Genomic DNA, 26,005 nt, shown 5'->3' with positions numbered 1-26,005 from the left:
GATGACATCAGTTGATGACACTTCATCTGCCGGTTTTCTTAAAGGCATATGCACCACACTTGTTTGACAGATGATTTGACAGTGTTTGACAGCATTGAGGTGCTGTCAAACACTGACAATCACTGTCCAAAGGTGAGCCCTTGCATCCAGGCTCTCCAATTACTCTCTCCTTAGGATAAAACAGATGGCAGCTGCAGCTGAGATTGCAGAAGCAATCTGTCACTTCTCCTGATGAGATGAGGCTACACAAACACTTCACAGCTTGTCACCTGCGGAAATATCTAACCACGTTAAAAATTACTTTCCCAACATTTCCTTACCTCTGATACTAACCAGTGTCCCATTGCATCCTTCACACCACTTCTGCAACTGTCATCTAACCAACATAACCCACAGCATGCCTCACTTACCCTGGCGGGGGTCCCTGACATCGGGAAGCCTGCAGCAGCAGTCGAAAAATTGGAAAAAGCTTCTTAACTGCCTGTTAACTACCTGTTAACAGGCAGTTAAGTGGCTATAATCCTCTTCCCGCCGGGGACCCGACTCCCGGGAAGATTGGTTGGAGGCGGGTTGGGAGCAGGTTTGGGACCCGCTCCCATTTTTTGGGATTTTCCCAGCAGTCCCACCTCCAGACCAGCCCTTTGTGTCTGTCTTCATGGAAGAAGATGCAAAAAACCGCCTGGAAATAGTGGAGAACCAAGGGGCTAGCGAGAATGAGGAACTGAACATAATTAGTATTAGTAAAAAAAAGTACTGAAGAAATTAATGGGATTGAAAGCTGATAAATCCCCTGGACCTGATGGCCTACATCCTAGGGTTTTGAAAGAGGTAGCTATAGAGATAGTGGATGTATTGGTTGTCATCTTCCAAAATTCCATAGATTCAAGAATGGTTTCCGTGGATTGGAAGGTAGCAACTTTAACCCCACTATTTAAGAAAGGAGGGAGAGAGAAAACAGGGAACTACAGACCAGTTAGCCTGACATCAGTAGTAGGGAAAATGCTAGAATCTATTATTAAGGACGTGGTAACAGGGCACTTAGAAAATAATAATAGGATTGGGCAGAGTCAACACGGATTTATGAAAGAGAAATCGTGTTTGACGAATCTGTTAGAATTTTTTGCGATTGTAACTAGCACAGTAGATAAGGGGGAACCAGTGGATGTGGTGTATTTGGATTTTCAGAAGGCAATCGATAAGATGCCACACAAGAGGTTATTAATCAAAAATAAGGCTCATGGGATTGCAGGTAATATACCAGCATAGATTGAGGATTGGTTAATGGACAGAAAACAGAGAGTAGGAATAAACGGGTCATTTTCAGGTTGGCAGGCTGTAACTAGTGGGGTACCACAAGGATCAGTGCTTGGGCCTCAGCTATTCACAATCTATATCAATGATTTGGATGAGGGGACCAAATGTAATATATCCAAGTTTGCTGATGATCAAAGCTAGGTGGGAATGTAATTTGTGAGGAGGATGCAAAAAGGCTTCAAGGGGATATAGACAGGCTAAGTGAGTGGGCAAGAACATGGCAAATGGAATATAATGTGGAGAAATGTGAAGTTATCCACTTTGGCAGGAAAAATAGAAAAGCAGAGTATTTTTTAAATGGTGAGAGATTGGGAAATGTTGGTGTTCAGAGGGACCTGTGTGTCCTTGTACACAAATCACTGAAAGTTAACATGCAGGTACAGGAAGCAATTAGGAAAGCAAATGGTATGTTCGCCTTTATTACAAGAGGATTTGAATATAAGAGTAAAGACGTCTTACTGCAATTATATAGGGCCCTGGTGAGACCACACCTGGAGTATTGTGTACAGTTTTGGTCTCCTTACCTAAGGCAGGATATACTTGCCATAGAGGGAGTGCAACAAAGGTTCACCAGACTGATCCCTGGGATGGGGGGATTGTCCTATGAGAGATTGAGTAGTCTGGGCTATATTCTCTAGAGTTTAGAAGAATGAAAAGTGATCTCATTGAAACATACAAAATTCTTACACGGCTAGACAGGTTAGATGCAGGGAGGATGTTTCTCTTGGCTGGGGAGTCTAGAGCCAAGGGTCATAGTTTCAGAATAAGGGGTTGGCCATTTAGGACTGAGATGAGGAGAAATGTCTTCACTCAGAGGGTGGTGAATCTTTGGAATTCTCTATCCCAGAGGGCTGTGGAGGCTCAGTCGTTGAGCATATTCAAGACAGAGATCGATAGATTCTTGGATATTAAGGGAATCAAGGGATATGAGAATAGAGCAGGAAAGTGGAGTTGAGGTTGAAGATCATCCATGATCTTATTGAATGGTGGAGAAGGGCCAAGGGGCCGAATGGCCTTAATCCTGCTCCTATTTTTGATGTTCTTATGTGTATACCCACTTCCTGCCATGTAGACAATGACAATGCAATATTACGGCTGAGTTTCCTGTCTGCTGTTTCTTGGGAATTCCGAGAGACTATGAGAGGCCCCATAATGTTGGTCTCCACTCCTTGTACGTTGTCCTGTGATACCTGGGCCTTCCCTTGAGGACAAGGAGACGGTTGGAGCCCTTGGGAAAATTCATCCGCCTAGCGTCCCCCATTAGCGCCAGTAGATGGCACTAATGGGTGCTAGAACAGTATCGCCGGGGGGAGGTGAAGCCAGCGCCAAAAGCCGAATCTGGCTCCCCCCATAGTGCTGCCGGTAAGAGGTATCACCGGGATCATCGACACCAGGTAGATCGTGACATCAGTGAGTATGCAACGCTCACTGACCGCCCGATTTTCAAAATTGATTCTCGCCACTTACCTCACCGCCTGGATTACCAGGGAGCACCAGGATGCTGGCTGCAGGGACGTTATTTAAAGGGATCATCAGTAATCACTCGCAGCTGTCAGGTTAGTGCAGTTTCAGTGATTTTTTGTTAGTTTCACCCACTGCAACAGTTTCATTCAGTAATTTCAAGGATTTTTTTTATCAGGAGTCTTCTGGCGACTAAAAAGTCGCTACATTTATTCTTCAATGATTCAAAGTGCTGCACTTGGTAACATTAATGGGGGCTGTACTGGCATGCAACTTCACCCTCCAGGGTCTATGGCGGAGTGAGCGTAGGCAGCAAGAAATACAGGAACGTGCACAGAGGGAGGAGGAGGGCCATCTGGGCTCTCAACAGGAGGCCTTACCATGCAAGGGTATTCCAAGAGCACGTCTCCTACCTCCAATTAAGCGAGGAGCAGTGTATTAGAAGGCTCCACTTCAGCAAGGAGGCGGTCACAGAACTCTGCCACCTCCTGCAACCAGATTTCCAGCCTCAGACCAGGGTGACTACGGCTCTCCCAGTGGCAGTCAAGGTCACTGTGGCCCTCAGTTTCTTCACCAGTGGATCCTTCCAGTCTGCAACAGGAGACATAGTTCACCGTCCATCGCTGTATCCGGGAGGTCACTGAGGCTCTCTACAGCAGGAGAAGGGACTACATTAGCTTCCTGATCGCCAGAGAGAAGCAGGACGAGTGTGCATGTGGCTTTGCCAGGATAGCGGGCTTCCCCATGGTGCAGGGCACCATTGACTGCACCCACATGGCTTTGCGGGCACCGCATAACAATTCTGAGATCTTCCATAACTGCAAAGGCTACCACTCATTTAATGTGCAGTTGGTGTTCGACCACAGACAGCGAATCCTTAATGTCAATGCCCGCTATCCTAGCAGCAACCATGATGCCTTCATTCTGTGCCAGACCGGTATGCCAACTCTCTTCCAGCACAATGTCAAGCTCAAGGGTGGCTGGTCGGAGACAAGGGCTATCCGCTATCTTCCTGGCTCATGACTCCCATCCGCAACCCCAACAATCCTGCCCAGCACTCATATAATGAGAGCTATGCTGCCACCAGGAACATCATCGAGCAGACCATTGGCTTATTGAAGTAACGGTTCTGCTGCCTTGACCGCTCTGGAGGAGCCCTCCAGTAGTCACTAGCGTGGGTGTCCCACTTCGTGGTGGTCTGCTGCATGTTCCACAACTTGGCCATCATGAGGGCACAGCCCTTGCCAGCAGGGATTGCGGCACCACCTCAAGAGGAGGAAGAGGGAGAGGAGGATGAGGGTAAGGAAGAGGACAAGGAGGAAGAGGGCGAGAAGGAGGAGGTGGAACAGGAGGGAGGGAGGAGGCAGGCAGACAATCGGCCTTCTAGATGGGTTGTCCGTGACCGGCTCATCAGACTCCGATTCACATGAATGAAACCCCAGATCCCCGTAGCTCACCACATCCCCATCATACCATCCCTGTCTCATGGTGTATCACAGTGCCCTCCTGGGTGCTAAGGTGAAATGAGAGAGACCACAAAATATTCCACAGACCATTAATAAATTTATCTATAAATATATCACACATATCACATGAATTCTAATAACTAATGACCCTTGTGCCTGCCATTGTTGAACAGCTGTCATTGTGTGCAAGGTGTGAGATGTGGGTGTGACTGTTGATAGGTAGAGATTGTTGGTGGGTGAGTGCTGGGGGTGTGGTGCTTTGGGCAGTGTGTGAAGATTGTGGTACAGATGGTGGTATGTAGCATTTGTTGAAGCATTCACTCACACTGACCACCCAAGTGAGGTCGTTAAATTTCTTCCTGCACTGTATGTGGGTCCTGCAGAGATGTGCTGCACTGCTTCCCTCCACATGGTGCAGAAGACTTGTGGCGAGAGCCTCCTACCACTTGCTGGGTAGAGCACCGCCCTCCGTCTCTTCACAGCGAACACCAATCCCTCCAATGCTTCATCGGAGAATCTACGGACTTTCTCCCTGGGACGTGGACCTGCCATCAGCACACCTGGCTCAGTCTTCTAGCTCCTTCTCTGTGTCCTGCTTCTGCTTGCTGAGGCAGCTGCACAGCCAGAAATGCTGAGAATGAAGTGCTGCAGCATCAATGAACCTCCCCTTTAAGTAGTGAAAAAAGCCTGTGGCAATGATGAGTTGAGATTAGACTGCACCTGATAGTGGTCCACCCTTAAAGTCTAACGCCAATGAGCTTGGGTTTTAAGACTTGATTTAGGACTCCAATCATTTTATTGAGCATTGAGCACGAATTTTTCATGCAGTCTAAAGCATTAGCGCCTGGCGCCAATTCTCCAACTTTTCTACTGACACTGCCCATTCCTTGACAAAAATGAATTTCTAGCCCCCTGTGTCTACAATAGCTGCAAGCAAGGGCCAACCATGGAAATCATGCGCGTGATGAGACATCCCATCTTTCTTGCCTCATGTTAAGGCCAAGTTAATGAGCTGAACCCACAACAATGGGCAGGCTTGGGTCAGCTCAGGTCGGGGGAGCGGGGGGCAGGAAAATTGGGCCTATTAAATGTACTTTGGGTGTCACTATTGGAGACCTGGTGTTGGTTTGATAGAGCAACTGTGGTGAACTAAACAATTATGGGGGTGGAATGGTTTGAAGGGCTGTATACATTTAGCTGAAGTATAGCTGCATATTCCAGTATGAGCCTCCAGTCTCTTAAGTAACTCCCAGTGCAGACATTAAGAACAACAGCTAACTAGCAGGTTGCATCTGTGTGTCATTTACACATGTTGTAACCACAGTACTGTCAGAGAAGAAGTTGGATGAAAGGGAAATGCAGGCTGACAGAAGAATGATGGCAAGATGAAAGGAGCAACAGTACAGGAGCAAGGATGTCTTGCTGCAGTTGTACAGGGCCTTGGTGAGACCACACCTTGAGTATTGTGTGCAGTTTTGGTCGCCTTATCTGAGGAAGGATGTTCTTGCCATGGAAGGAGTGCAGCGAAGGTTCACCAGACTGATACCTGGGATGGCAGGAATGACGTATGAAGAGAGATTGGGTCGATTAGGCTTATACTCACTGGAGTTTAGAAGAATGAGGGGGGATCTCATTGAAACTTATAAAATTCTAACAGGACTATACAGACTAGATGCAGGAAGGCTGTTCCCGATGGCGGGGAGTCCAGAACCAGGGGTCACAGTCTAAGGATAAAGGGGTAAGCCATTTAGGACTGAGATGAGGAGGAATTTCTTCACCCAGAGAGTGGTGAACCTGTGGAATTCTCTACCACAAAAGGCAGTTGAGGCCAATTCATTAAATATATTCAAGAAGGAGTTAGATATATTTCTTAAGGCTAAAGGGGGTCAAGGGATATGGGGAGAAAGCAGGGACAGGGTACTGAATTTGGATGATCAGCCATGATCACATTGAATGGCGGAGCAGGCTCGAGGGGCCGAATGGCCTACTCCTGCTCCTATCTTCTATGTTTCTATGAAAGCCATATGACTTAACAATCTAGAAAGCAGGGGCCATGGGGGGCGCAGGGATCAGTCACTACGCCTGATATTGGGCCTTGGGCCTTGAGCCGATGAGCTGTAAACAGTAGCAGGCAGCTCGCCGGCGAAACGGGATTGAAGATCGGGCCACTGCGACTCCAGCAGCAGGTCTCAGGTAAGTGATGAAGGGGAGTGACCGTGAAGAGGGGCAATTGGGTCTGGAAGGAAGTGGTGGTCGGGGGAGGAGGTAGCGGTGGCGATCAAGGGAGAGGTAGTGGCAACGATAGTGAAGGGGAAGGAGTTGCCAGCAGTGGCCACATTCTTTTAAATGCATATTTGAAACCTTACCTTGTTGATTGTGGCCTAACAGGCAGTCCCTTTAAGGGCCCCTTAATTGCATATGCAGCGGGACTAATGCCTGTTTCAGGCTTGGGCACTGCACGCTGATTTTGTGACATTTACCAATATGGCGGGCAGCACACTTCCACCTCATAATGTCGTGTGCTTCCTGCCCGCCATGTTGGAGGCTTAGGCGGTCGTTTAATGCCTGAAAAACAGGTGCTGCGTGGTTGAATTTCTAGGTCCAGTGTGTTCAACAATGATGCCGACTTCTCTCACTGTAACTGGGAGAGTTGGAGCAATATTAGTCTTCTAGTTACATGCTTCATCTGGACACCGGCGAGGCAGTTTTTCAGGCATTGGGGTAAGGTGTCATATTGGCCTGTGACCAAGCTGTACTGTTCTGCGAACATTCGCAGGCCTGTCCATTACTACATGAAACGAGGAAAATGGAAACCATTGCTTGCTTCCCAGAATGCTGGAGTGTGGGTGACCAGATACATGTGTGAATTCAGGAGTCAGCAGGCAATCTGATGGTGTGAGTCAACCGTAAAGGAGTTCATCTCTTCAATATGCAAGTAGTCTCAGAAAATGATCCTCACTGTGAACGCAAAACATAGTCCTACATCCTTAGCCAGTCCTACATGACTGGTTTGTTTCAGCAAGATAACTGCTATAAAGCTGGCTTGTGGGGACTCATGGCTATAGTTAACCATAACTTATGACTCCATTACACAACTCTGAAATGCCAGTAAAGCACAAGCCCATGGTTTCTCTGCCCAGAGGATCTTGTTGCAATAGAGCATTTGTCTCTGTCACAACATAGTCACCATACATGGGATTTTGCCCATTGTCATTACCTGTAGATATAAACAGTACATCTCCTGGTCTACAGATCATGGCTCAGCAGGTTGTGGTACATCAAGGGAGGTCCAAGTACATCCTGCATCTGGCAAGACTTGGTCTCCATAACCTCTCCAAATGGAATCTTGTTCCACTCCCACTTTGTCGAACAGGGAACCTATCTGTGGTCTGGTATCCATTTCTGATTGCCCCGGTAGTCTGGCACTAACACTTTCTAACTTGTAGCCGACTCCTTTGTGACCAAGGGCTCCAAACCTGCAGCCGACTCCCTTGTGACCAAGGGCTCCAAACCTGCAGCCGACTCCTTTGTGACCAAGGGCTCCAAACCTGCAGCCGACTCCCTTGTGACCAAGGGCTCCAAACCTGCAGCCGACTCCTTTGTGACCAAGGGCTCCAAACCTGCAGCCGACTCCTTTGTGACCAAGGGCTCCAAACCTGCAGCATAAGCTTTGTGTCAAGAATAACTTTCCTGCTGTTTCGTCGGTTCCGATGTGTTGTTTATTTTGGTACACAAGGAAGAAAAGAGTAAGTTTTCCGTGGATTAACCCTTTCTTCCTCCTCAGCGACTTGTCTTTGAATGTTTGCACAAACCACTCTGCTAATCTGTTTAATGGCAGAATATTTAGGGGCCTGGTGTGATGCCTTTGAAACCATTGCCTTTTGTAAAAGCTTGAAATGCATCGGAAATGACCCGTGGGACATTATTGTTTATGAGCCATTCAGGAATGTTGTTTCATGTGAAGGTGGTTCAAAGACTGTCAACCATTTGTCATTAAATGTTTGATTGTTTACAGATCACTTCTGGTCACCTTCAGATACATATTTACCACAATGAGATACATTTATATGATCCTTATTTCAATGCTGTTGATATATTGGTAAAGGGTGGTCTTCCTGGGGTGGTCCTTTCTGAACAGCTGTTTGTCTGGGTAAAGGGTGGCCCTTACTGGGCACCAATTAGTCCAGGATAAGGGGGGCTTCTAATTAGATAGCTATTGGTCCACAGCTAGGGTAGTTCTTGTTTGTACCAAGGTAAAGAATAGTCCTTACTAGACAGTGGTTGGTCGAGGGGAAAGCCATTGATGGCACTTCCTTTTAAAGGTATTTAGCTAATTTTTGTCCAATTGCCTTTTCTCTTTCAGTTTCACAATAAAGTGACATGTTTCATGTTGCATCAGATCGAGGAGCCGTGTTCGCTAGGTGTGCACGCTGCAGTCATTATACCCCCAACATGGATTATAAAGGTGAAAAAACCACAGGTATAAAGCACAGAGCACCTGTCATCTGCCTCATATCCATTCTCAGTACTCTTTCCTTGGGGTTCTGCATCATTAGGGAGCCTCAATATGAGGTAGGGATGTCACCATATCAACGTCAACAGTACCATAACCACCCTGAAAATATCCTGGCATATACTAACCAAGATATTTAACCACTTCACTGGCATGTCATGCTCCTTTGGACTGCTTCGTGTGGCATTACGCTTTGGCTGACATGGAAATGTTGGACGTATCTTTTTAATGAGGTGAAATATTAAACTAGTGTTGTTGTTGACCGTTAGTTGCTGCATGTCCTTCTATGAAAGTGTGTTACACGCCTTATACTGGAATCAAAGCATGAGCATGGTTAAACACAATAAATTTATACAGTGCATGGAAAGTTCTGACCCAAGTGATTATTGGCTGTTGTTACAACCCTGCTTGGTAGGGAAATATTTTTGCAGATCAGAGAGGCCTGTGAAAAGGCCAGAGTGTTAATCATGGGGGATTTCAGTTACCTGAATATTAACTGGGAAAACAGTAGAGGAAAAACTATGGAGAAATGCATGTTTCTAGAGGTGGTGCAGTATTGCTTCCTTACTCAGTTTATCAAACAACCAAAATGATCAGAGGTTGTTCTGGATATAATCTTTAGCCTCAACCCAGATCTTGTACATAAGGTAGTCATAGGGGACATATAGGCCCCAGTGATTGCAACGGTCTACTGGTGCTCTTCTAATGAGTGTTGTACCACTTTAGCTACTGCCAACACTCCTCTCCAGGTGGTAGTAATGGTTTTCTGTGGTATAAACTATCCAGCTGGACTCTACCATCTCAGATCATCTTGTTTTTCGGACAACACTGCTCAGACACGTGTGCCACAAGTCTTCATGTCGAAAATGAACAGATACCTGATAAGATAGGGCTACTATCAGTACCTGTTTTAGTAACTGGAAAGCTGCCTCACGCTTCCTTGTCCAGTTGAATTGTTGTCCTTTCTCTGTAACCGAAGCTTGACTATATTCACAAGGTTAGGGACATGTCTTCTGTACTGCAGACACATTCCTAAGCTCTATAACATTGGCTCTAATTGGCTACGGTGATGGCTGTCTACTTGGCAGAATCAGTAGGCACCGCCACACTGATTATGCATCCCAAGTGCGTGACTTGCTTCTGGGCCAATGGTTACATTTGGGTGTTCAGTTTCAAGTCGTCCGTTCATAATACAGTAATCACTTGTAGTAGGGCTTCTTCTGCGTCAGTTAAGTTGTGCCTTGTACTACGATCAAATAGCTGAGACAAACTGACCAAGGCAGACCATTTAGCACTCAGCCTGCAAGTTACTTAAATGTGGCATAAGCATTACAGAATCCGAAGGGCATTACGTTGATCTACCACAGACCCTGTCCAACAGTAATGGACTCTTCTTCTTCTGACTCTATTCTAACTCTCCAGTACCTACTTTTACGATCCAGGATAGAAAACTGCATTAAACTTATAGTAGTATCAGGAGTGTCAGAACTGTATCAAAGCAGATAGCAATTTCTCAGGATGGCATCAGTAACTTCCCTATGGTCACAAATAAATGCCTCGCAGTCGCTATTTTCACAAGGGCCATGAGGGGACACCTCCGGACGTCTGTTCGCAATTCTCTGGCTTGGAGTTTCATTTTCCCTCCTTTTGGATATTATAGGTCCGATTTTCTGTGGCCCTGCTGGGAGCTCAGAGACTCGCTGGCCAGGGGTGCAGGTCACAACAACAAATAACAACAGAATGCCTTTTGTAACTAAGAAAACAGCATTTTCAAGCCTGTGCTGATTAATGCTCTAAAACTGATGTAAACAGGTCCTCACTGTTGCTGTGGCTTTCTCACTGTTTCCTTGCCAACAACACTGCTCACCCATGGGAGGTTTGGTTGGAAAGCTAAGTATTTTACTTGGTCATTTGCTTTAACTGAATTTTTATTGCTGCATTAATTTTTGATGCACAGAAGGAAAACAATGTAAGGTTGCAATCTTATGTTATGCTACTTTTTTGCAGATCTCTGCACTTGGCTCCACCAGAGTAACCTGGATCAGGGCGGGTCACCTATTAAGTTTTATCTGGTGGCCACCTGCATGGACATATCTTGGGCACTCACTAGAGAAGGGGGCAGAAGGTATGGCGCTGTCCAGCCACTGGTGGATGCTGTGGGGGCGGGTAGATTACCCACCAGAAGGGGCAGTGAGAGTCACTTAATGGGCATCTTTCTAAGAGGATGATGTCAAACATGCACAGAATTGGTTCCAGGGTCTTCAAGGCCATGACCCCGGCTAAGACCCCAGCGAGCCCCAGCTCCATCTCTGCAAGTTTCTTCCTGGTATCCAGATCGCTGGCTGCAAAGGAGGCAGGGGCCACCAGCGTCCTGGCCAATACTTATCAATTTCAATTCAATTCAATTCAAATGCTTTATTGGCATGAAAGTTTACAGGGAACCATATTGCCAAAGCTTACATCTCAACCAACATCACTAAAAAAAAAGATTGTCTCCTTGTTTTTAGGACCTTGTTATGTGCAAAGTGTCTGCCGTGTTTCTTACATTATGATAGTGATTACACATCAAAAAATTAATTAATCGTGTAAAGTGCTTTGGGAAGTCCTGAGGGCATGATAGGCGCTATATAAATGCAAGTCTTTCTTTCTTTCAGTGTAGCTTAGATGTGATTATTAAACTTTTAGGCCAATGCTACAACATATTTTTGCTTAAACCAGACCTATAAGCCAATACCAATGCACAGTTACTTGCATGGGATGTGGTGCCCTCGAGCTCTATATGTCATCAACTTGGTTCAGCCCAGATAAAACTTGGATTTTTTAACTGGTGATTAGGGTATTCATCTAAGATATCAACTTGTTATTTGAGATGACTTGCTTGGCCATTCCTTTTTAAGTCAGAAGTTTCTGGCCAAATATAATCCAAGACTTGAGCACACAATCTCAGTCGACACTTCATGCAGTACTGAGGGAATGCGACATATTTGGAGGCACCATCTTTCAGATGAGACGTTATAGTGAATGTAAAAGATTCTGTCACAATACTCAGAGAAGAATAAGAAGTTCTCCTGGTGTTCTGGTCAACACCACTAAAATAGATTAATTGGGCTTTTATCTCATTACTGTTTGTGAGATCTTGTGTGCAGATTGGTTGCTGCATTTGCCTGTATAACCACAGGTAAAATACTTCATTGGCTGCGATACACTTTGGGACATCCTGGGGATGTGAAATGTGCTATATAAACGCAAGTTCTTTCTTTAATGTTGTACAAAAACTGAATCATCGGAGTCTAGTGGAAATGATAAATAGGACTGTAGAAAGGGCTTAAAACCAATAAAGGCAGAAGGGCCTGGGTGGAAATAATAGTAACATAAATATAGAAAAAGATAATTTGATAAAAGCAAGTGTCAGAGTACAAAAAGTAATAAAGATAACACAAATACTCAGGGAACAGAAAAGATAATAGCAAGTAATAATAAAATAACTGTTAAAAATAAAGCAGGAGTGATGAAAAATGAGAAGACATTAAATTGCCTGTATAGCAATGTATGGAGCATCAGCAACATTAAAGAGTGAGAAATCAAAAATTGTGAGCATACACCATCAGGGTATATGGGCAGGGTGGGCAGAGTCACGCAGAGGAGTTCTGTGCATTAACGCACATAGCAAAAGACATAAAACGATTGAGTTAGAAGCACACATTCAGCTTAAAGGCTAAGATGTAGTAGCTATTAGAGACCTGGCTACAAGCTGGGCATGATTGGAAGCTAAATATTCCAGGTATAGGATCTTTAGAAAGGACAGAGAAATTGGGAAAGGAAAAGGCATTGCAACAATGTGAAGGACACAAATCACGACAGTGGAAAGAAGGGATTTCAGTAAGTGCGATCAGGCAGTGGAAATAGTGTGGGGAGAATTAATGAAGAGTAAAGGATGCAAGGCTCTGGTGGGAGTTGTTTACAGACCTGCTGACAGTAATGGGGAATGCAGAAATACCAAGATCAGGGAAGCATGTAGCAAAAACAATGTGGTTATAATGGGAGATTTTAATTTTCACAGACTGGGAGAAGCAGAACAGTTTGAGCAGTAAAGGCAATGAATTTCTAGCACATAGTCAAGGCAGTTTTCTGGAACAAAGGCCCTGAATTTCCGATCGGAGGCTTCCTGCGGGCGGATGCCTCCGATCGGAAAAGAATTGACGAACTTACCTGCTGGTTCCGTAGATCCCGAGGCTTCCGATCCTGGGCCTCTCCTCTTCGAAATGCACAGAGGCCCAGGTGTCCCAGGGGCGCAGGTGGTTCGCAAGCACCCCTGGGATCACGTGGGCCAGGCGAACCAATGGAAGAAGGGAAATCCCCCTTCATACTTTTGACAGATTCATTCTCACAGAACTGTCAAAAGCGTGAATGGGGATGACTGCAAAAATGCACCAACACACTGAAATAAATAAATAAAAACCATTACATATATAAAATTAATTAAAATGCCATTTAATTAAATATTTTAAACAGAAATTTAACTTTTTGAAAAATAAATTTAAATATTTTAAAGGGGCTAAAAATAACCTTACCTTATTGCACAGGTTTTTTAATGTTTAAATGATTGAAAAAAACTATTATGCTTTTACCAGGTGTAAAAATTCTATGGCCTTTCAGCGGGCGGAAGTTGTGCAAAAAGCGAAACTCTCCACCCGCAGAGGCCCTTCTCTCGGGCAGGCGGATGATCTGATTGCAAGTGCTGGTTTTCAGCGCGTGCGCTTCGCATGTCTGAAACTGGCACTTGCGCGGCCCCTTCGGGCGCGTACACACCCATAGGGGTCGCAAAATCCGGCCCCATATGTTTAGAAACTGACAAAGGAACAGACCATTCTTGATTTAGTGATGAGTAACAAACCAGAATTAGTTATCAATCTGACTGTAAGGGAACATCTTGCGAATAGTGACCATCATTTCACTGAATTTTATATTAGGTTTGAGAGGGAGAAGAAAGAATCTTGGAGCTTGTGATGAAAGGTGAGGGAAGAGTTCCTCTGTGAGGTAGCTGCAGCATGTATGTATTCAGTGTACCTAGGTGCACAGAAGAAAGTCTTTACCCATATTTCTGCTATCTCTGCTGCAACTCAAATCTTCTGAGCTCTTGAAGCATAAGTCCTGATCCTTGATGAGAATCAGCTTGTCCTATCATAAGCTTACTTCAACCACATTATATTGCTAAAGAAGAATGGAAGAATTTTCCCAGAAACTTCCACGTTTTTATGAACCTTTTCTTATGGTTAATGTCTAGCTTAGTTACGTTGACCCCAGGATAACATAAGGAAAATAGGCTTGAAGTCAGCAATGTTCATTCAAGCTTGGCTCAGTGGTAGCACCCTTGCCTCTGAGTCAGAAGGTTGTGGGTTCAAGTCCCACTCCAGAGACTTGAGCACAAAAATCTAGTCTGACACTCCCAGTGCAGTGCTGAGGGAGCGCTGCACTGTCAGAGGTGCCGTCATTCGGATGAGACATTAAATTGAGGCTCCGTCTGCTCTCTCGGCTTGTATTCACTGGAGTTTAGAAGAATGAGAGGGGATCTCATTGAAACTTATAAAATTCTAACAGGACTAGACAGACTAGATGCAGGAAGGATGTTCCCGATGGCAGGGGAGTCCAGAACCAGGGGTCACAGTCTAAGGATAAGGGGAAAGCCATTTAGGACAGAGATGAGGAGGAATTTCTTCACCCAGAGAATGGTGAACCTGTGGAATTCTCTACCACAAAAGGCAGTTGAGGCCAATTCATTAAATATATTCAAGAAGGAGTTGGATATATTTCTTAAGGCTAAAGGGATCAAGGGATATGGGGAGAAGGCAGGGACAGGGTACTGAATTTGGATGATCAGCCATGATCTCTGTTAAGTCTGTGAATTATTTAGTTAATTAAGACACAGACTAATGAGTAACAATAAAAACAGGTCTTTACTGGTTGGAGGTAGGGACTATACTGAATACAAGATTACTGCACAGTGCTTATATACCGGTGTGTTCACCCCCGGTATTACATCTACAGCAGCCTGAGAAAGTAGTACATCTCTTAAGGTGGAACAGGCTTAAGCTCTCTTAAGGTGGAACAGGTTACATACACAACACTCCTCCCTTCTTAGCTTTATAGTCATCCCCCCATTTAACATAACGTAATAACATATATACATATATAACTTCATGTTTAACGTAACATATCACAGATTCAGTCTCTGCGGAAAACAGTTCACAGATTCAATCTCTGTGGTCTAGTCGGTTCACGTTACTCATTCAATAGTCCTTTCATGGATTTAACAGCTTGAACTTCCGAACTGATTTGGCTCCGTTCGGAGGGACCACGTGTGTGATCTGGCAGAGGTGATAATGGTTCAGATGGGTCATCTTCTGTTTTTACTTTTCCTTTTCTGCTTCTTGGAGACTCTCTGGGCTCCATTGTCAGCTGCCAGCTGCATGCGCAGTTCCTCCTTCTCTTCCTCCTGTTTCCGTCGTAGAGCCAGCTTCTCCCGATGTTCCGTAGACTTTTGGTGCTCCTCCATGATTTCTGCACTTTGGGAGTCGAAGTTACAAGCTGGGCAGGACAGGACATCGTAATATTCGGTGTCGTCCACCAGGTCATGGTAATATTCGGTGTCGTCCTGAGCTAGACCAGTGAGAGGGTCGTCTATTTCCTCCATACCCAGCTGGACGTTAGCCAGCTCTTGTTCCAAATCCAGACATCTTTCCTGAAGAGACTTCTTCATGTGTACCTCTGCATCCAGCTTTTTCTGGGCTTTCAGCAAGTCGTTTACTAGTGACCTCATTTGTGATTTTAATACTTCAACTTCCTTTGGAGATTGATTGATCGGACTATGCAATCCCTCTACCGGAGCAGCTGTTTCAGCGGTCTGTTGTTCTACATTGACGTGAGTCAGCGTACTTTTGGCATCCAATGGCTGCTCTGTTGCAGTCGTTTCAGTCTGTGTCGTCACATCAGCCATCTCAATTACTTTTGAGAGCTCCGAACCCTTTTCCTTTGAAGATCGCAGCTCGTGTTCAAGTTTTTCCCATTTCAGAGTCTTGTCCCTCAGCATATGAAGGAGTTGGCTGACCGTTAACTCTTCTGACACCAGATTATGGCACGCACCTTCAGAACCTGAATCAGCTTTGATTCGTTCGGCCTCCTCGCGCAGATGGTTGGTGTGCTCCTGCTCCATTTTCTCCATCAGTTGCTTCTGTTGCCTTTCCAGATTCTCCCACTCTGTAACAAAGAACTTTTTTATTTCATTCATCTCTTGCTCAAAACGGCGAATCATTTGTTCTAATTGCTGTTGTAGTTTGAAATGGAGTTGAGTTCGAGCCCAGCGTCCCTCAAAAATGTGCATATCAGTAGACTTGACAGACTCAGAATTCTCTGTTAAACTATGTTGTTGTTGCTCAGTGGAATTCTGTGCTGAAACTTTGTCTTTTGCACATGGGTTGGTCTTACCATCATCAGTTCTAGAGTCTGGGCTGATTATCTGCACCGAGTTCTCACTCTTTATGGCTTTTAGCGAATGCCAGTCCATATTTATGTTTCTAAACCACTCCCGGCCTAGTAGTGGTGGACCTCCCTCCGGTAGCACATATAAGTCCATTATTTGACTTCCTTCGCCCTTGTTGGCCACTGCAACCTTTATTGTCCCGATGGGGTACACTCTCTGCCCCGTGTAGGTTGTCAATATAATCTCCATATCCTGTAGGGGAATATGTTGGAATAACCTTCTGTAATCTTTCTTATTCATGACCGACAATGCCGATCCAGTGTCCAATTCCATTTTTACTTGGACTCCTTCTATCTGAAGAGTAACCCAAATTGTCTGGAGGTCTGCACCCTTACCAACGTTGAGTACCCTTAAGCTAGCCAGTTCAATACTGCTTAAGCCAGCCAGTTCATTACTGCTAGCGTCTGAATCGGACTCCTGTTCGGCCACCTTGTGTACTTTTGCGTATTTTCCTTGCGGTGACTTCTTGTTGCTGGTCTTCTTCGCTGACCTGCATACTCTAGCTATGTGTCCAAGCCTACCACAAGTTCTACATTCTTGGTTTTTAAACCAACACTGGTTCTGATCATGCGTTGTCTTTCCACAACGATAACATTTGCCAGAACTCACACCCAATTTGTGTGCACTGAGCTCCGGTGACCGTAGCTGCATTACTGCCGTGCCTCTCGCTGCGGCTTCGTGTGCTGCTGCCATAGTGACCGCCTTCTCAAGCGTCAGCTCATTCTCCTCGAGCAGTCGCTTTTGTGTATCCTGTTTAAATGAACCACACACAAATTTGTCTCATAGTGCATCTGTCAGTCCCGTTCCAAACTGGCAATATTTTGCTAATTTACGCAATTCCAGCAAATATTCAGCATTGCTTTCATGCTGTAGCTGCCTTCTGTCGTAAAATTTAAATCGTTCTGCTAGCATCAGCGGCGTGGGGTTTAGATGATCTTTCAGGACAGTAACAATCTCATCGAACGTCTTATCCGCCGGTTCATCTGGTGATAACCGGTGTTTCAATTGCCCGTATGTCTTCGCACCCATTAAATTTAATAATGTTAGAGCTTTATCTTGGTCACGAATTTTATTGGCCTTACAATAATTTTTTACTCTTTCAACATATATGGCCCAATCTTCGAGGTCACTATCAAAGGTGCTAATATTCCCGTGTTTAGGCATTGTAGATTTGCAATTTCTCAGATTTTATTTTCTTTACTTGTTATCAAAGATGGCGGCTTCCCGCTCTTGCCGTCGTCCTCCGCCCACAAAATGGCAGTTTTCCCGCGCTTGGCGGTCTTCACCCGTCCCCCGACGCCGTCTCCCTTCAGCCCCCGAGTGCGGCCCTTATCTTCGCCGCGATCGCCCGAGTGCGGCCCTTATCAGCGGATGCGATCGATGGCCCGGCTGCGCCTCGCACTTGAAAGCGGCCCGGCCCTTATCAGTGCTTGCGATCGATGGCCCGGCTGCGCCTCGCACTCCAAAGCCCTTATCTCCCGATCGCGATCGATGGCCCGCGCTGTGCACCGCGGCTCTCGCGCCTTCAATTTCTGCAGCCGCTGCCCTTTCAGCCCGAGTGCGGCCCTTATCGGTGGTTGCGATCGATGGCCCGGCTGCGCCCCTCACTTCAAAGCGGCCTGGCCCTTATCTGCCGATCGCTATCGCCCTGTACCTCTGTCTTCCCCAGCCCTGTCTTCTACTCCGGTTCACAAGCTGATGGAGGCTTCAGGGTCCTAATGCCTGTCGCTTCCAGTGGGGTGGTGTGGTTTGAAACCTCTCTTCAACCGCCGTGGAATAACTGCCGCAGGGTAAGAACCTGACTCGTCGCCAGTGTTAAGTCTGTGAATTATTTAGTTAATTAAGACACAGACTAATGAGTAACAATAAAAACAGGTCTTTACTGGTTGGAGGTAGGGACTATACTGAATACAAGATTACTGCACAGTGCTTATATACCGGTGTGTTCACCCCCGGTATTACGTCTACAGCAGCCTGAGAAAGTAGTACATCTCTTAAGGTGGAACAGGCTTAAGCTCTCTTAAGGTGGAACAGGTTACATACACAACAATCTCATTAAATGGCGGAGCAGGCTCGAGGGGCCGAATGGCCTACTCCTGCTCCTATCTTCAATGTTTCAGGTGGACATAAAAGATCCCATGGCACTATTTTCGAAGAAGGGTAGGGGAGTTATCCCCGGTGCCCTGGCCAATATTTATCCCTCAATCAACATCAGTACAACAGATTACCTGGTCATTATCACATTTCTGTTTGTTGGAGCTTGCTGTGTGCAAATTGGCTGCCGTGTTCCCTACATTACAACAGTGGCTCCACTTCAAAAAAATAGTACTGTGTAAAGCGCTTTGGGACATCCGGTGGTCGTGAAAGGTGCTATATAAATGCAAGTTTTTCTTTCTTAGAAAACTCTGTATCACGTCAAGCCATGTATTTATGTTCTAATATATAAGAACCAGCCACTTTCACCTCAAATCGTTCATCACACAGGTTCACCAAAGTTCTAGCAACAAGCACCTCACCCACTGTTTGACTGTAAGAGGCTCCACAATAGATTATTCTTCACGTGTTTCTGATTTGAGGAATATCAATAACACCTCACTAGTATGAGAATTTCTCACCTTTATGGAATCATATTCTAATGTATAGCAATCATCTGGAACAGCTGGGCCTGCGCAGATACTTCTCCCCTCTTAATTCCACCTAATTCTTGGAAGAACCAGTTGAATAATTCTCGTACTTGATCCAGTGTTCACTGCACCCAACAAGATAGACCTCCTATTTTACAATGAAGTAATATTCTTGCCCATGCTCGAATTTTACCAGATTTTATGACATATGATAAGGCCTCACCTGTGTCTACTGTTGCCAAGCTCAATTGGTGAGCATGTCCCAAGCTGGGCGATTGTGTAGCCTCTGCAGTGCTTTGAATAAGATGATGGGTGGCTTTGGGCAGTTATTCTTTTTATGATCATGCCTATTGCAGAGCCAACAATTCAATCTTCTTTATATCCTGACCAGGCTGGTTTTGTATTTACTGATGATGTCTGTATTGGATACACCGTGTCCTTTCTTCTTTGTGTTTAGTTTGAAATCTATTGGAACATGCTAATGCAGTTCCATATCAAACTGTTTTGCCTCTTTCATGTGGTACCTTCTCTGGAACATCTTTGTGCTCCATTGGTTGGTTGCCTGGAAGACTCCAGCTAACACTGCCAAGCATATTCTGTGCAGTAACAATTTGTTTATTATTCTCGGGATGCAGGTGGCACTGGTAAGGCTGCATTTATTGCCCATCCCTAGTTGCCCCCACAAGGTGGTGATGGGCCTTCTCAAACCGCTGCAGTTTGTACGGTGATGGTATGAGGTAGGGAATTCCAGGATTTTGACCCAGTAACAGTTTGGAACCGCAACATCTGTTCAAGTCAGGATGTGGTGTGACTTGGAAAGGAACTTAGGGGTAATGGTGTTCCCGCCACATTGCTGCTCTTCTTCTCAGTGCTGGAGGTTGCGGGAGAGGGAGGTGCTGTCAAAGTCACCTTGGTGAGTTGCTGCAGTGCACCCTGTAGATAGTACATACAGCAGCCACAGTGCACCAGTGATGGAGGGTGTGGTTATTGAGTCCTATGGCAGGGGCACGGATCAAGTGAACTGCCCTGTCTTAGTTGTTGTCGAACTTCTTAACCGTTGTTGTAGTCACACCCATCTAAGCAAGTTGTGAATATGCATTAAATATTCTTGACTTGAGCCTTGTAGCTAGATGGTGTGGAGGCTTTGAGGTGTCGAGAGGTGAGCCACTCGTCAGAGTACCCAGCTTCTGCCTTGCTCTTGTAGCATGGTGTTCATTTAAGTTTCCGCTCAATGGTGATCTCCAAGTGGGGAATTCAGCGATGGCTGTGCCATTGGAGGTCAAAGGGAGATGGCTGGACTTTCTCTTGTTGGAGATGGTCATTACCTGGCACTTACATGGTGCGAATGTTACCTGCCACATGTCAGCCCAAGCCTGAATGTTATCCAGGTCCTGCTGTAGGCTGGCATGAGCTTCTTCATTATTTAAGGAGTTGTGAATGGAGCTGAACACTGGAATTGTCAGCAAATAGTCGCACTTCTGACCTTATGAAAGAGGGAAGGTCATTGATGAAGCAGTGGAAGATGATTGGCCGGAGAATGATTCCCTGAGGAACTCCTGCAGTGATGTCCTGGGGCTGAGGTGATTGACCTCTAAAACCCACGACCATCTTCCTTTGTGTCAGGTATGACTCCAGCCACTGGAGGGTTTTCCCGTTGATCCCCATTGAGGTCCGTTTTGCTAGGGCTCCTTGGTGCCACACTGGGTTGAATGCTGCCATGGTGACCTGGGCAGCTGCCCTTACCTCTCCTCTGACATTCAGCTCTTAACCATGTTTGTGATAAAGTCTGGAGCCAAGTCATTCTAGGCTGAGCCTCAGTGAGTAGGATGTTGGTGAGTTAGTGTTGCTGTTGATGGCGCCTTTCATCATTTTACTGATGACTGGGAGGAGGCTGATTGGGTGTAATTGGCCGGGTTAGAATTATCCTATTTTTTGCAGATAGGATATATGAGGGCAATCTTTCACATTGTTGGCTAGATACCAGTGTCGTAGCTGTACTGGAACAGTTTGGCTAGGGGGGAAGCTCACGCTGATGCACATGTCTTTAGCACCACAGCTGGAATGTTGTATGGGCCCATAGCATTTGCTGTGTCCAGTGCACTCATACACTTGAGGGAATCGAACTGGCTGCACATTGGCATCTATGATGGTGGGAACCTTGGGTGAAGGACAAGTAGCATCATCCACGTTTGACTGAATACAGCCTTGTCCCTTTCACTCGCATGCTAGGTTCCACCATGGTTGAGGATGTGGATGTTCATGGAGCCTACTCCTCCTATTAGTTGTCTGGTTGCCCACCACTATTCTTTACTGGATGTGGTAGGCCTAGGGAGCTTTGCTCTGATCTGTATACATGTTCTACTGTCTTCTAAATACTCTTGAGCATCATATACACTCCATTGTCTGTTATATAAATATTCTAATTGTGCAGGACTCCAAGATGCCTCAGTGATTAAGTACATTGCCTAGCACGATGCTGATCTATACAGAACAGGAAGGTCCCAGATTTGATCTCCCAATTTTTGCTGAGCTAAGCTAAGGCAAGGCAGCAATAAGGACACTGCAAGTGGTCCTAGTAGCCCTGGGACAGGAAGAAGGAAATAAAATCATCCAGGGTTCCACTCCTGATTGCTGTCCAATGACTTACTGGAAAGTATGAGTCTGTGGACATCGGTTGTGGACAGGATGAGGTTCAGCAGTACCACTTCCACAGCTATACAGTCTGCTGACACCCACAGTCTATGCTGACAGGTGATTAATAGCTACAGGCCAAGGTATTGAGGGCTTTTGGTTCATGTGGAGCCATGCCCCATTAACAGAAGAAAACACAGTGAAACATAATTGCTTACAGATAAATTGCCGACCAAAGTGAGAATTCCTGACGATAAATTGGAGCAGAAGGTAGAGCTTTTCAACAGAACTTAACGGTATTAAAATAATCTGATTGGGTTTGAGATTTGGTTTCTCAGTGCCGACAGATGAAGCAGATACTGGGGACATATCTTTGGGTTTATGATAACAGGAAATTGGCTTTTACATCAGTGTCATGTTTTATTCGGAGGGTGGTGACAGCTCTGTCAGAAACCAGCAATCAACATCTGTGATGACATCCTGTTTCTGATCATTGCCTCTGCACAGAACTCCTTCAAGTCTTCAAGTAGAAGGAAAAAGAGGACATCATTGAAGAGAAAAACCAGCAGGAAAGGAGCAGACGTGAGTCAGGCCAAGGAACTGGTTTATATTGAATTGTAGAGAGGGTCGCCTTGAGGGCCCCTTTAAAAACAAGTCAGTTTTATCGTAACTTTAACTTCTCTTTATTTATTTCAGTCTTTATGTGGCAGAAACAGCACAAAAACCCAGGGAGTTATTGAGCCACATAGTGTGAGGGAGCTGGATTAACATCAGTAACAGATACAATCATTAACCCAAGGGGTACTGAATCTAGTAAAAGATGTAACTATTAGCCCAGTAATTACCGAGCCCAACAGTGCAGGAGAGCTGAACTGACCTCAATAAGAGATACAGGCCTAGAAATTCAGTGCCCTTAGCGCCGATTTTGCGGCGCTAGAGGGCCTAGCGCTGCAATTGGCGCCGGCGCCTAAATTGCCTGGGGCCCTTCCGCCGCGGTAGACCGGTAGCGCTGCGCCGGCACCGATGACGTCATCGGTGTGCGCAGCGTCCCGGTTGCCATGCCGACGGGCCCCAGCGCCGAAATTCAGTTGCGGCCGCCTCGCCCGTGGCAGCCGCAACTAAGACTCTGGCAACAGAGTCCAACATGTTTTTGCGCCGGCGCATTAAAGGCCCCGCGGCGGCCGGCCGCTTTCCCGCCGGCCGCCTGGCCGCAGCTCCCTCCCCGGACTTCCCCCCCCCCCCCCCCCCCCCCGGAACAGAAGCAAGCCCGGCACTTGTCCGAGGTGCCGGGCTCATTTTTAAAAAGATTTTCGCGGGCCGCGGCCGGGTGCAGGCAGCTCCTCCTTAAGGGAAGGAGGAGGCCTGCATTTCCCGAACCTGCCGCACCGCAGCGGGCGCCGCAGCGCCGGAATAGCGCCGGAATTCAGCGCGTTGCGCCAGTTTTCAGGCGCAAACAGCTCTCAGCAGCGCCGGCAGCCGTTTGGGCGCAGAACTATTGAATTTTGGGCCCGACCAGCGCGACTTAGCTCCGGCACTAACTTCCGGCGCTAAAGCCCTGGCTGCGCCAAAACTCAATTTCTAGGCCACAGTCTTTAACCCCTTGAGGATTCTAGGAAGTGGCTTGTCTGAATCAGTTATCACGTAGACATTTGGGGTGATATTCCAAGTGGTAAAATTTAGATGGTTTTGTGGTGTTAAATACATTTATTTCCAGGCAATAAAACATCATGTTCCAATAATCAGATCATTTTCTTACAGCTGGCAGTAAAAATCACCCGCTGGAAATTCCCTTGGGGATTCTCCTTCTCTCCTGCTGTAACTTGGATGGATGTTTGACGCTAACCGCGCTTACACCTGTAAACGGAGGTTATGGCAACAAAGAGGCAGAAGCTCCGAGGAAATTCAATCCCCAAGTAACCCGCAAATATTTAAATCTAGTGACTGAACCGGGCACTTTAAAGGGGAATGCAAGTCTAGGAGGGAGTACTTTTTGATCAATCTCCCTTTATCTATTCTAAAAATGTGTATGTATTGATAAATAGCTGTCTCGACACAAAAGCAAATCCAATTCCTTACCACAACAGAGACCTGCCATGTTGGGTCTCCTTGTCTGCAGGTTGCATGCTCAGCAGGTGCAGCGTTTCACTTGGCTTGGGCATCTCTGGACCACCTCGTAGGTTGATCCAAAGTCCCAACCCTTGTCACAATGAATAGATCTGCTCCAGGTCCACAGGGCTACTCACCATCAGTGACACCTGAAGGTAAGGAACCCAACATGGCAAGAAATTTGAAGTCCACCACGCAACTACTGGGCACTTTCAGGGTTACTGAGGTCGGTTTGCATCCCATCCCGCTCCCCACTAGTTGGCTCAATTGATGTTTTTACTCCACTGGTGCAAAGGAACTACTGCTGTGTAACACCTCTGCTGGAATTTGTAAACCAAGGTTCTGGCTGCCCAAATAACACCCGGTTAGCCATTAAATGCATGTTGGGTAAGAACAGCATTGGGCTTGGCTGTGATACCTCCCTCGGTCAGATAGCCTGCCGGTACACTGTCAAGACTTGCACATGAGGTACTGGATCACCAGAGGGTGCCCAACACTCCTACAACCAGACTGTAAAACAAGTCAGTGCCCTCAGGAAATGAGGGGAGAATCCTGGGGGAGGGCGGAGGGGGGGGGGAATGATTTGGTGGAAGTATTTATTTTTGATATTGAGAGGGATTAGGGTGAAATCTATTCAGATTTCTCTTTAATTGTTGACAGTGTGCAGAGCAGGTTGACCCCCCTCGAGCTCATAGCGGCACGAGTACGCGTATCGTCACTTGGACGAGGCGGGTACTGAACCGTAAACTGTGCTGCCTCGTTCCGACGGAAGGAGACTGACCTCGTTAATGCGTTGAACCTCTGCTTTACAGGAAAGCAAGTGGAAGCCATTTGTAGTCAGACCCATTTCGTCACCCTTGATGAAACCGCTTCTGGTGTTTGTGAATCCAAAGAGTGGCGGAAACCAGGTTAGTGGAGGCTGACGGCGGAGGTGGGAGAATCTCACTGGAATTTATCTCTCCCATCAGCTCACGAGTCGATCCAATATCCAGACACCAGTCCATCTCTCTTGGATTGATTATCATTTGAATACGGCGCTGTGGGGCCCACATATGGCCCTTTGTGCAGGTGTACTCACCGCTGGCCGTACAGGAGGCACAGCTGGCAGAACCTGTGGGCAAGAGACATGCCGTTGGAATTTGCCATGATATTTCATACCTAATTTTCCCACAGCCAAGGAACATTGAATGTGATACGTTGACACAAGCCAGGAATTTCCTTGGGACTTTTCCCACTCCACTGCCGGGGAGTGAACGGGATTTCCATTGAACTTTAGCCAAAGTTACAGCAGTGGGAGGGTCACCACCATAGCCTAGAGATTGCACTCCCGGTGCTGCACCGTTGGCAATGTGGGACTTCTGCCCAATTATTTCACCCTGTCCCAAATCCCTGAGATAGTGTCAGTTGACTATTGGACGCAGGCGTCCATGTCAATACCAGTGCTACTGGGGCGCTCTCCCTATGGAGCCGATGGGATTTCAGAACCGCCCACCCATTGGGTGGCACAGACGAGGTCTGGTGGGAAATTCTTGGTTTGAATTCTTGCTAGTCCCTCACTGGTCAGCCTAATATCCAAACACCAGTCCATCTCTCTTCGACCAATTATGGAGCCCACATACGGCCCTGTCGGCAGGCTAACTTGCCACTGGCCGTACAGGATTCACAGCTGTGGGGGATCTCGACATCCCAGCCATCCTAACCAAATGTTAGTATCAGGAAGGGGTGGATTGGGTGTGGGTGTGGATTTGGAGGCGAGCAGATGAAGTACCCCCTTCCCTCCCATCAGAAAGGGCGGAAACCCAGTTGAATTGGGTTCCGCCTCAATTTCCTGCCCCCTCCGCTCCTACCATACCAGACTCCTGGCGCCCAAAACTGAGCAACTTCTAGTCTCATGTTTCATAGGCAAATATTCGGGACCTTTAACTAGCCTTTTATGTAAAGGCGCAGCCGAACAACCATCAATGCCCAGTGTATGTGAGCGAGATAAGGAGGTGATGGTGACTTGTGCGATGGCTGGAAAAAGACGCAGAAGGTGTGATGATGTCACTTCCACGTCACTATAACATGATTCTGAAGCGCCTGCTTGACCCAGTGACTGAGTCCTGGGCCCTCACCATAGGGGCAGAAACCCAATGCTACCGCTTTCTGATCCTTTTTCTGATGTGTTTCGTCCATGAACTGGTGCACAGGAGGTGCAACCGATGGGCTGTACAGGGGCATCAGGAAGCTCAGGGTGTAACTGCCACATCTGTGAACTGGAGGTTACACCTGCCTCCTCTTGTTTGGGTGGGCACTGAGTCCAAGAGAACTGGCGAGCGCTCACCGTGGTTCTGGCCCCACATTTTTTCCTCGC

The 26,005-nt window shown here is 46.5% G+C and overlaps 1 protein-coding gene across 1 annotated transcript in view; it reads left to right on the top strand.

The window, feature by feature from the left end:
- Nucleotides 1-26,005, top strand: part of dgki (diacylglycerol kinase, iota) — a 369,448-nt gene that overhangs the window by 25,156 nt on the left and 318,287 nt on the right. Inside the window, exons 6-8 of the mRNA XM_086008600.1 lie at nucleotides 8,605-8,721; nucleotides 22,054-22,128; nucleotides 24,465-24,560. Coding sequence (XP_085864726.1) covers nucleotides 8,629-8,721; nucleotides 22,054-22,128; nucleotides 24,465-24,560 — 264 coding nt within the window. The 5' untranslated portion in view covers nucleotides 8,605-8,628. The remainder of the gene's footprint in view (nucleotides 1-8,604; nucleotides 8,722-22,053; nucleotides 22,129-24,464; nucleotides 24,561-26,005) is intronic.

Source organism: Somniosus microcephalus, chromosome 16, assembly GCF_052327205.1.
Source record: "Somniosus microcephalus isolate GS21.2 chromosome 16, FLI_Smic_1.0, whole genome shotgun sequence".
NCBI lineage: Eukaryota > Metazoa > Chordata > Chondrichthyes > Squaliformes > Somniosidae > Somniosus > Somniosus microcephalus.
The sequence above is the reverse complement of the archived record's forward strand: the minus strand, read 5'-3'. Positions and strand labels throughout refer to the sequence as shown.